Source organism: Stegodyphus dumicola, chromosome 5 (assembly GCF_044657685.1).
Source record: "Stegodyphus dumicola isolate Sdum_Otavi_A_Nest chromosome 5, ASM4465768v1".
Classification (NCBI taxonomy): Eukaryota; Metazoa; Arthropoda; class Arachnida; order Araneae; family Eresidae; genus Stegodyphus; species Stegodyphus dumicola.
In genome coordinates, this window is record NC_140772.1 from 92,026,410 (window position 1) to 92,039,178 (window position 12,769).

Consider the following 12,769-nt stretch of genomic DNA (forward strand, 5'->3'; position numbering starts at 1 on the left):
TCTTTTATTTTAAATTAGTAAATATTTTAAGGAGTTTAATGGCATATTTTAGTCTATAAATGTTAAATTTTTTACTTGTCTGAGTGGGAATGCAATAAAACTTGGAATAAGTAATCTGAATTAAACTGGAATAACTAAATCGATTTTATTTATTTTAATCACAACTGCAAATGTTGCTGAGTATAATGAGCTAAAAAGGATTTCATGATTTTAATTTTTTAAAACTGGTTTACAATAAAATTTAATTTTTTTTAGACTTTTAACATAAAATAATTTGTTCTAACGTATCATGCGGTAGTTTTCTGAATATTATTTTTCATATTAATTTCAGCCTATAATTCTAAATATCAAAATTAGAGCAAGAATTGTTTGAAACAGATAAAACGCAATATTTATAGCAAAATTATAAAACAATATACAAATATTAGTTTTGTTTACTTTCATTTTCTTGATTTATGAGTGATATCGTTCTGATTTTCAGGAAGACGCTCTTCTCTTTTTATTTAGGAATTTGACACCTTATATATATATGTATGTATGTGTGAGAGAGAAAGAGTATAAACACATGAGGATTTAAAAAATGATCACGCAATGCAAAGCATGATTTAAGGAATGGCCATGCTTATTTTATTATTTTATAAAACATTGAATAATATTAAAGGCTATTTCAACACGCTTTTATACTTGAGAAATATCTTAATATGAATTATAAGAGTTTAATGAGTGCAGTGTTTGCACAGGTTTGCGATTACCTTTACTTCTTCATAGCAATCAAGTAAACAATATAATTAATTGCTATAAAGATTATTACAATCAATTTTGATAGAGGAAATGCAGCAGATGACAAGCACGTTGATAGGACCCCGTAATTCCTTTTGATTCATTATTTTAAACTTTTATTTGTAAATATTAGATTATTATTGACTGAAGCATTAAGGTAAATACTTATATAATCAGTTTGATGTAAGTATGATATGGTGTAGATTAATTTAAAATGATGCAGTTTAGAAAGATTAATTATAAGCAGTTGATGCCTGGAGGACAGAAAAGGTAAATACGCTATGTAAAGCGGAGAAGAGGAGAATAAGGAAGGACTACAGTATATTAAAGCAATATTTTGATTTATATAATTTTAGATATACATATAGATACAAACACATACATACAGATGCATATATATCAATATATATATATATATGTGTGTGTGTGTGTGTGTGTGTGTGTGTGTGTGCACATAGAGAGAACTGAACCCCTAAGCCCATTAATTCTGATTGTAACTTTTCCTTTCTAGTGAAGAAATTTAGGTGCTTCGTGACGTTGAATGGACTTAAAGTTAATCTAATCGGAGGAAATCAAATTGGATATGTTGCCAAAATTGCGCCAGAGTAAGATAAAAATCGATTCCTTAACAACTTAGCTTTAGCGAAAATTAACTTCAATTATTCATGTATTTCTTTATAAGTTCATTTTACACTCATTTATCACTCCATAGTTGGTCTCTAGGAAAGGTGCTACTAATAGCGAACAAACATTATTCTTTACCGCACCTATAAGTTCTGCATAAAATTCCAGACATTTACAACGTAATTATATTTTTGTCTATTCCCAAGAAAAGGTCTTCATTATCAATATATATATATAATTAAAGAAAGGAAAACAAACTAAGAAGACCTTTGAATATATATATATAAAGAAAGAGAGATATAGGTTTAATTTTGAAGTTAATTTTTAGTGGATTTCAGGCTATCTGAAGTATAAAAAATATAAAATGGAAACAAAATCTGACGTGGCCAGCACATGAGTTCCCGCCAGGTCCATGTTAAGACAATATTTTTGGTTTGGTTGATTTAATTACGGCAAAGCACTTAAGAGCTCTCTGTTTAAAGAGAGATATATCGGCATGGAGGAGTTTGCAGGAAAATTCTGTCGCATACAAGCTACACATTGCGAAAACCATGAAAATGCCCATGTAACCAGCACGTTCGCCTAGAATTGAACCCATGCCGCAACTACCAGTATTACGACATTGAATTGGCGGAACAGAAAAGTGATTTAAACTAACACTTCAGGCAGTTCTTTTGTAAATAAAACCTAACATACGTAGCAGACTAATAATATTATAAAATTTATGAATCAGTATTATTTAGATACAATATTTATTCTTATTACTCTGCTCTTCCATGTAATGGACAGTGATATGCTCATGTACCTGCTCATGGACAGTGATATGGTCATAGAACTGCTCATGTACATATCAGTTTTCATGCTTTAATTTGAAAGAAAAAATACATTGCTTGAAGAATAACTTCCAAATACATAGAGTTACATAGTGTTTTGGATTTACAAACCAACTGCTAAACAGACACAAATATTTATAAAAGCAGCATACCTTTAGAATTCCCAATAGAATGTTACGTTTTGTCATACATATTTTTTATTATTGTTCTTATTATTTTTTATTATTGTTCTTATTATTTTTTATTATTGTTCTTATTATTTTTTATTATTGTTCTTATTATTTTTTATTATTGTTCTTATTATTTTTTATTATTGTTCTTATTATTTTTTATTATTGTTCTTATTATTTTTTATTATTGTTCTTATTATTTTTTATTATTGTTCTTATTATTTTTTATTATTGTTCTTATTATTTGTATCTGTTATTATGCTGTATTAATCTCGAATGATACTGCACAGCGATAACATTTGGGAACACCATTCTTATATTTGGAAAGTGATCCGCAAAGACGTGAAAGTATAAATAATTGAAGATTGATTCAAATACCTTTTAGTGCATCATAATGAAATGTCTTCTTCATAGTGAATTTATTTCCGTTGTACTAAGATCTTGTGCACTTATTTATAATTCTACGAATCAGCTTAATACTTATAAATGTATTTTTTTTGTGAATCACACATCTAATTTAAACACCAAATCTGAGAAATTTGAGATTCTCATAATATAGTATTTACGAATGTCTGTTCAGTCCTTCAGTTTGCTCAATTTTACCCAAAATCTAATGAATTCTTTATATGAATGTGGAAAGCTTGAACACAAAAAACGTAGTTTGGGGAAGTTTCGTGTATCGTGGAACTACAAAATCATCCCATGTATACAGTGAAAAATATAAGAATATGTTCTAGGGAAGCTAATTAATTCGTATTATTCACTGAAAATTCAAAATTGAATTTTTGGATCTCACTTATGTATATAGACTGATTTGAGGTAGAAGTAGTGAGTGGCAATGTTTTCCTTTAACGGAGACTTAAAATTCGGGGACGTTTCTTGTGCTCAAATTCCCGGTAGTGAAAGAGGTTTTCATTGAGCTCCAAGGTATAATGCCACTTCCGTCCGTTCAGTTTTACTCAAAATCTAAATAACTCTTAATACGAATGTAGAAAGCTTAAATGCGGATAATGGAAAGTTTTAGAAGTACTATATAAGAGTTATTGTAAAAGAAATAATACTCACACACATACACACAGAGCTACAACAAACAGACACCAACATTAAAATCGTAAAATCGTGCTTTGAGGAGCCTAATTTGTGTTTATTCCTGAAAAATTACTTTTGGACAAACTACATTAGCTCTCTTACCTGAATTAATTTACCTTACAAGATATTAATATAATATTACTCATAGAAATCATGGAGCTAAAAAAATAAAGTTCGCTCATTAGTATGGAAAACTCTCACCATATGGAAAGTTTAGAATTTATATAGCTCCCTTACCTTGCATTTAATTGTTCTACTACTAGGGCTGATTTTCGTAAGAAACTGGCTAATATCCAATTTACATCTGGAAGAAACTCGTGAGCATGCTTGCACATGGATTCGAAATTAGTAGAGGTTTGAACGGAAAATATTAATGAATCATATTTAAAAATTATATATATAAGTAATAGATGTTAGTAAGCTACGAAACTTGAATTATTGTCGGATAGCTATGAAATATGAATTAAAGTCAAAAAAATTAATATTAGTTAATGGCATGACTGTGAAGCATATGTATTAATGATCATAAAATAAAAGTAGAGGATTATAAAATCGTTTCGGTACAAAAACACGCATTTTCGTTTCATGTAGATTGTTGAATGAAGAATTCTCTTTAAACTGCATCTTTAGGACATCTAATTTTAAAAAAATACATAAATAAATGAAAAAATAAGAGTTGAGGATGAATTAATGAACGGATATTATTAAAAATTTCTTTCTTTACATCAGATGCAGCAGAAAAAATGGGTTGTTTTTAATTATAGCCAAAAATAAATTATTTTAAATACTTAAAAAATTAATACAATGTAAACTGCTAAAATGGGTAATTCCATTAATCTTATTTTCTTCGTTTGGCTATATATATTTTTTACCTTTAACCATCAATTTATCATAAGTATAAAGAGAACCTTCATGAAAGGCAAAATATTTTTAACCATAATCAATCCTTAATTAAGGAATTATTCTTAAAAACTTGTCACGTAATATTTCATGAAAATTTTGAATGAAGTGTATAGGCTTGGCCAAACATATGCGTGTTTCTCAGTGATTCAAAATATTCGAGATCTTTGCTCTTGTTAAAATAATAACAACAACAAAAAAAGTTATGAAGCATTTAATGGATTTTGGAGACATATCTTTAGGATCGCTTCATATGTGTGTAAGAAATAGTAAGAATAATATTTGCTGCAAATTTTTAAAAAGTGTACGGAAATATAAGTGTCTTTTTGCCATGTATAATGCAGTTACGAACTGGCACAATTTCCCTCAGGAATCTCTAGGCAAAAATAATCACCTTCATAATTATGGTCCATGTGTCATAATTTAGTTATATAGTCAACATTTTGGAAGTTCAGTGAATCCTTAGAAATTTTAATTTTTTTTCTTTGTGGTCCTCAAAAGTATAATTCACTTTTGAAAATTGATATTGTAATTTTTACTAGAATCCTAAACATTCTCAGTAAAATAATTATGAAGAAGCATTGAAGGATCTGTAATTTATGTGAAGAATGAAAATATTCTTTATTTCAGTTTAATTTCACTTACAGACAAGCATTTACTTGATATTACCTTAAATAATAAAAGATAAAAATATTATTTTTATTGTTTAAGTTCTTAATATGTATTGCAGATTTTATTCAAAAATTCTTTCAAATTCTAGTTTTGTTTTGCGAAACCGCTTCAGAATTTGGTCGAAAATCCAGGTTTCTATAGATCAAAGTTTAAAAATACTCTAATTAAATTCTTGAAGTTCAGATGATTATTTATTTCTTAAAGGAGCAGTTCTAATAATATGAATAAATTTCTCATTATTATTCATTTTTTAAATTTATTTTATTTGTTTTTAAAGTAACTTATTTATCTCTTTTGCATTTTGAATATAAATTATTAATCAGGACTATTTTTTGCCATCAGCTGAATTAGAACTCCAAAGACCCGTCTTAACATCAAAAGCTAGACTTCATGGATTTGTTTCATATTTGAATAGAAAAAAAATCGTTAAAAATTTCCTTAAATTTTCCAATGTTTATTTATTTTTTCGATCTATGGAGATCGTGTGATCTCATGGATTTTCCACTAGCTAGTGGTACTAGGTTACATGGAAAGAGTAAAGCACTAAAATCTTTCTGTACTTCCTGTTACGCTTGTGTAAATTCGATGAGATAAAAGCCCATACCATACATTCAGGTGAATGAATGAAGCATGTTCCAAATCCCTCATGTGCCATGAATCGCAGTAAAAGAGACTCGTCAATCAGTTTTATTTACTCCATTCGGAAAAGAGGAAGTCAGGGAAGAAACGATTGAGATCTCTAGCTTTCTGCAAGTATTTAGGTGGCATTCAGGAAATAGAACGGAAATTTCGACTGAAGAAAAGCTTTGCCGTAACTTTCGCCACTTAGATGTTTCTACACGCTTTCAAAGCTTTCAGCTTTAAACATTTGATTTAATTCATAAGCAGAAGATTTCAATCTATCTCATACTCGTTTAAAATAGTCATAAAAATAACGACAGGTAATTCGAATGTATTATTTGTGACTGAGCATATATTATCTTAACCCTTAAGAATTTGTCATACCTCTGTCTAAAGTTTTAGGTGTACCATTTTCTCTGTGCATCATTACATAATGATGCTTGATTTCTGCATGCTACTGAACCCAAATCTCTTCCAAAAATCATAAACATATCCTGAAAGATAAAATGTGCCTGATGCTGTATAGCATTTATAGCCAAACATATTGTATATCCATTCCATGTGCTATATTTTTCCCAAGATATGCTTAATGGAATGTGTAAACGGGATTTAATATAATAATTTGATGCAGGCTTGGTAAAATTACTTGTAATTTTAAATTATTTTTATAATTTTAAATCAAAGGTTAAAAAATTACATTCATATAACATTCGCATTGCGTACTTGATTCAGGTCGTATGATGTACGACTAAATAAATTGATATAAGGAATATACACAGAGTGGTCATAAAAAATGTCTCCCATACATGAATCTCTAGCATATCTACTTAACCGATCGAAACAAAATTTGAGATATTGTTATATGAAAACAAGCACTCGAAATTGTGATGCTTTAAAACAATACAGCTGTCAAAATTACGGTTTCAGTGAAAAAAAAATTAATATTTTCGTATGGTAACGCCCACTTATTGCTTGCGAAAGTCAATCAGCGCATAACATGTGCAAAAAACTGCATCGTACAGGATCAGTGACAACACAAGAGAGAAGAGGAAAAAAAAACTTTTTATTGAAATTACAAGCTTTCAACGTGAGTACCTTCGCATACAGTAACGCATGGCAGGCAGATGATTATTTAAAATAATAACGAATTTTATGGCATCCTTCAGTTCTGACAAATCTGGTGAATTTGATATGTACACTTTAATTTTTTTTAATTGTCTTGCTATATATATGTCATGATTTGTATAAATGGCTTGAGGATTTAAAAAACAGTTGCGTGGATGTTTAAGATGAGAGAACAGGACAGAAAAATCTTTCAACCGTAGCCGCTGATTTCAAATAAATTTATTTTCGTAATAGAGCACGCCTTGATACATTTAAACAGATTCACAATTCACAATTCCACTTATGGATGCGACATGCACACCAAAACTTTGAACAGTGACGTCTTCTTAGACAATGGACGAAGCGGAAAGAAAACTCTGCAAGGCAAGGCAAGCATAAGGTGAACCAGGAAATAAATTAGGGCGACCAAAAAGAGACAACCTAATAGAGCAAGATGACATAGACTTAGGCAGTTCTATATTACCGAGCTATTGCAGGTGCAACTTTGCCGGTTCCTTAAATTAAGCCCAAGGGCACATGACATAATAAATTCAGGAAATGGAAAACATCTCGGATGAGCAAACGGAGAAAGGAAAAGTGAGATGGTTACCAAAAGGAAAAAGGCCAGAGGCATCTAGCAGGTGAACGGAACTTGACAAGATGAAGAAAATCCGAACGGATCCTTCACAATTCAGAGAAACGACAAATTCAAAACATGGTCCAAAATGCTATACAACAATAACAAAAGTTTAACACTACTATACAACTACACAAATTCAACCCATACAACAGAAAATCAATACACAACGACTATTACAACATCACACTAGCAATCCAAACAACTTAGTGTACAGCACTGTCTTTATCAGATAAAATGAAAGAAATTACCGCCTCCAATTGAGGAGCAAGAGAAGAAGCAGAAGTCTCATCCCATGAAGGTGTGAGCAGCAAATGGTCTTATGTTGCGGTCTTCATTTAGTAGTTCGTATAAAAGGTCTTTGCTGCTTCATTTTTAAGAACGATGTAAATGGGAAACACCAATTCTAAGTAATTCTAAGTATAAACATGACTAAGCAATATATTAATTTTTTTAGAGATCTATGTTTAAACCACTATCGAGCACGGACGTAATGTCATCCTTAAGATATTTTTAACTGGCCAAGTAATAAATCCTGTAGGAATGTGCTAAATATTCTTAAATTGAACCACAGATTTTACGCTGGATATGTATTTTTTCTTCTACTATAACTAAATAGATGTAAATACCTTTCTCCTAATTAGATGCAGGTTGCTCAGTTGATGCTCAAACTTTTTAAGCTGATGGGGATATACAAATAATAAATCTTGATTTTGTTTTCATTATCAAAGATTTATTATTCCAATTAGTTGTTTTATTCTTGCATTTTTATTGTTAGTTGCAAATGTCATAAATTATATAAATGTGTGTTTAGCAACTCATAAATGTGATAAAGAGAGTTTTTATATTTCATTTTTCTAAGGAACAGGATACTTCTATATCTTTGACGATTCATTTTGAGTCCAGTAGTTCCTGTAGAAAAGCATTCTAATAACCTACTAATACGTTTGACATTGTCCCCCTTTTTTCATACAAATATTTGGATATGATGAAGGATGTAATATATCTGTATTTTGTGCGTAAAAACATCTGAGCGTAAAGTGACGCAATAAAATTTAGTGTTTTTTGATTGGTTTGTTTGAGATGCTTTTTAAATTAATTTTTGTTTGCCACCAGCTGCAATGGTAAGCTACAAGATAAATGATTTACAATCTATTTTTGAGAAATTTTGTTGCAAATTCGATTGCAGCTATATTTGAACTATTACGTAGAATTCCATAAATCATTGAATGCATATAAGGATTGCTCACGGGGAATGAACGCGAAGGTTTAATACAGGAGTATAAGCTTCAGATGAATGCTAATTCATATATGTACTTTAATTTAAAAGCATTACTTACGATGTATAACTTAATGTTTAAACATAACTTAGTTTCACTGATTAGCAACAACTGCAGGTCACCTTCCAAAAATTATCCGATTGTTTACAAGAAATACAAGTAATCTCATTATCAACCGCTATCTGACAGTTTTAGCTAGTAACAGTTTGAGAGCAATATGGTTAATAATTTATAATACAACTCTTATTTTTATTTTTTTTCTTTGGCCTACAAACATATTTCTTAAGATAATGATTTTTATCTTGATTTAACGCAGTCCCATTAATGAGTAAAACGTGTAGTTTAAACTTAAATAAACAATTTTCATTGTGAACAGATCGAACTATGCTAGGTAGAAAATGTAACAATAAATATTTTTAATAGTTTTCACTGCGATATTACCCACTCACAAAATTACCAAATGAGTGTCACACATTTATTTGTTTTACTCCAAATTTCGTGGATGGTTAAATAGAAAATGTATTTAATCACTTTATTCATAAGTTGAATTAAAAAAAAATATTTAAAAGTTTTACCTCCTCTAACATGTACTTCTCTGCTGAGTATAACACCAACACTGTTTGATGCCAAGCACTGGTATACGGTATCGTGGACATCTTGTCTGTAGTCAGATCTCGAAAAAGGTGGAAATACCAGTGTTCCATCAGATCTCAAGTGCCTCAAACCAGGGACATCTCTTGCTACCCCACCATCTCTTGTCTGCCAACTAATTCTTGGAGTAGGTACTCCATCAGCGCTGCACCTTAGTTCAGTGCCACTGCTGTTCGAAAATTCTACTCTAGCTGGGGGTTCATTCCGAAAGAGTGGTCCTCTAGCATCTTTTCTGGTGGATTCACAACCTCCTAAAACAAGAAGTAATCTTAGATTTTTGTTACCATTACATATATGAAAGAAATGTGATCATTATGCGAGTAATCAGCTTTTCAATATAGTACACGTATTTTTGCAACACTGAAATGTAATTAAGGCAAATATTTATTCGTTTTGCACACTGAAAAAAAGCAGAAATATCCATTTTAGTCTTTCACCTAATAAAACGCGAAAGATAATCATCAGTGTTAAGATATTTTGATCTATTGAATTAATAATGAACGCTGCACTCAAAAATTAAGATCTTCCAGAAAGCCTGCATTTTAAGTTACAATTTGTCCTTCACATTATCGCAGTGAAACATGAATAAAATATACATTGTTTAATCAAAATCTTAAATTCTTGCTAAACAAAGTATATAAGTATTTTAAAATAAGCGTAATATAACACATTAAATTTCTGACATTTCAGAATTGAATGATATTTCAATGATTATAAGATTATTATAGTTATATTAAACAGTTTATAATAATTCTATATTGAAGTAATCCAAAAAGTTTTCAGTTTCTTTTCTCAAATTTTGCTTCGAAATTTTGCATCAGAAATCGGGTTTTAATACAAAGAAATGCATATTTTTTTCTATTATATGTGATCTTTGCTATACACTATACTGAGTTTCCAAATGTAGCTGAAAAATGTAAAAATGCAGTAATATAAAAGGATAGACAATAACACAATGTTTCTTTTCACCAAATTGCGAAGAGAAATACGAAATATTTTAATAAACGTAATTTTTTGCTTCCAGAACAGTAATCATTTTCAATGATAGTAGTAGTCCGGAAAAAATTATATTTCGTACATTTTTGTGTGACAGTCAAGATGTAAGCTTGTAAAATTCGACTCGAGCAGCAACTGATACCGAGATATTATAAAATATATCGTTATTTTGCAAATTAACTTTTCAACAATTGAGAGGACTGTATCTCAAACATCTGCGCATCGACGAAGTAGACTTTTCTCTTAATGGAGGAGTAAATAGTATACACAGCTGCTATATTTAGGGGAGGAAAAAAAACAGATGTTTGTGAGAACACCTTCGCCTGAGCCAAATTTGCACCCTGGTGAGGGTTAGCTGTATTGTTATTATAAGAATATTTTTCTTTAAAGAAATTTGCAGCGGTAAATTACGAATTGCTTTTATCATAGTCGAAAGCTATACAGAGCTTTTAAGTGACAGCATCATTTTCTTTTTGCAATGCAATCTTAGTGTAACATTCGTGTAGGGTGGAGCACCTTCGCTCAGTTTGAGCTCAGTACCTGCTGCAATCGAAATTTATAATGACTGCGTTCTCAGTAGCTCTCTTCTGTACGAATTATCGTAAAATTCTCCAAACCTTATAGGCTTAATTTCGGCTGAGGATAAAGTCGTTAAAAGTTGGTAATTCAACCTGTGTTCTACTTTAAGGGAAAGGTCTGGCTACATGGCTATTTTCATGGGTTTACCCAAGTTAACTCAGAAATAGGCCAGTTAACCTTAGAATGTTATAAAATATTTTCTCCCTCCTTCCAGCAGGCCTTTTTGGTGTAATTGGAAGCGTGTTCGAGAGGTCCAGCGTTCAAGTCCCAGATAGGGCACTGTACATTTTTAAGGTTTGACAATATGTTTCAGATTTTAAATTACGTCAAAAAAAGCGTTTTTTTTTTTTTTTTTTTTTTTTTTTTGACCACCGTTTTGTGTGTTACCTTTATTTATTAAATATCAAGTTCTTTGCACTTAAACCATAAAATTTAGTTCAATAGCAATGTCACAGAATAATTTTAGAATGAGCATATCTTTAGAATTTCCAATTCACAGTTCGACGCGCTTCAGATAAAAGGTCCCCCCCCCCGGTAGAATGTTGCCATTGCTCGCTTTTAAATCGTTGAGTTTGTTACTCAAAAATTCGTTAAAGTTTTATAAAATATGAAATCGATAATAAAACAAATTCCAAATTTCAAATTTGGGATTTCAGGTGCCCATATTCGCAGTAGGATTACGTCATTCAAAGTTGGATAGCTCTAGATACCGTTGTTTTATCACATTGCGAGAAATATACATACGTTTATGCAGATTTTTCATTATTTAATTTCTTCAAATATAATGCAGAACTCTAACACTTTGTAGCAACAGTTTGAAAAGTGAACCGACGTTTACAGGAGTCCGACGCAAAACGCCAAAACGAAAGTAATAGTCCTTCGGGGACTCAAATCCCTTTGGACTAAAAGCTAATGGCACTACAGTGGTGCCCAAATTAAAAGTGGTGGACAATAATTCGACTCAACTAGGATTTGGCGATTTGCTTCCCTAATCCCCCAGTCTTCCTTTAAAAGGGGGACTATATAAGGTATTTTCTCCCTCCTTCCATCATGCCATCGTGGTGTAACTAGAATCATACTCTTCGGTTATTCCAGAGGCCCAGTGTTTGAGTTTAGGCAAGGACATTGCATATTTTTCACGTCTCCTGCTTCAAAAAACACTAAATACTCTGCAAATTCCTGCACGAAAGCATCCATCCCTTTATGCAGATAGCACTGGCGTGCAATTAAGGTTTAAATAAAAGGAATAAGCCGTGTTTAAATAAGCCGAACATATCGTCTCCAAGCCTACTATCTTATGGCTTTTGGTAATGAGGCTGTTTGAAGTTCCAATTGTACAGAGATGACCGTGTCGAATAATTATATACGGCGTGATGTGACGGGAGTTATTGCTAAACGCATTTGATGTTGTGCAGCGTGTCAAGCCACGTCTGGCAGTCAGTCTCATAAATTATGTGCGTCTCACTGAAAATTTGTGTTTCTAGCTGCGCGCTGCAAACATTTCTGCAACTCTGTACAAACTTGAAGCAACCATACCTGTGTAAAAGTAACTGTTCTGGAAATAAAATCTTTTATTATTTAAGCAGAGCACCCTTTTATCTTTGTGTGAAAAAGTCATCATTTTCCTTTTGATATTTTTCGAATGACTGAAATTATACTTTTTTCTTACTTCTGGATCATCTGGTGTTTAAATAAGAAAACGTGAATTGAAAATTGTTACTGAACAGAAAACCTTTAATTTTACTTCATACATTAAACAAATAAATGGAGCATCATTTATTTTTAAGTTAGTTACAAAGAATGCCTTACTACTTGAGGAAAATTTGAACTATG

The 12,769-nt window shown here is 31.0% G+C and overlaps 1 protein-coding gene across 3 annotated transcripts in view; it reads right to left on the reverse strand.

The window, feature by feature from the left end:
* LOC118196463 (cell adhesion molecule Dscam1-like) overlaps window positions 1-12,769 on the reverse strand; it is a 1,288,074-nt gene that overhangs the window by 869,293 nt on the left and 406,012 nt on the right. For all 3 annotated transcript variants that reach the window (XM_085816870.1, XM_085816863.1, XM_085816864.1), the window contains exon 2: window positions 9,286-9,612. In XM_085816870.1, the coding sequence (XP_085672996.1) occupies window positions 9,286-9,612 (327 nt within the window). The remainder of the gene's footprint in view (window positions 1-9,285; window positions 9,613-12,769) is intronic.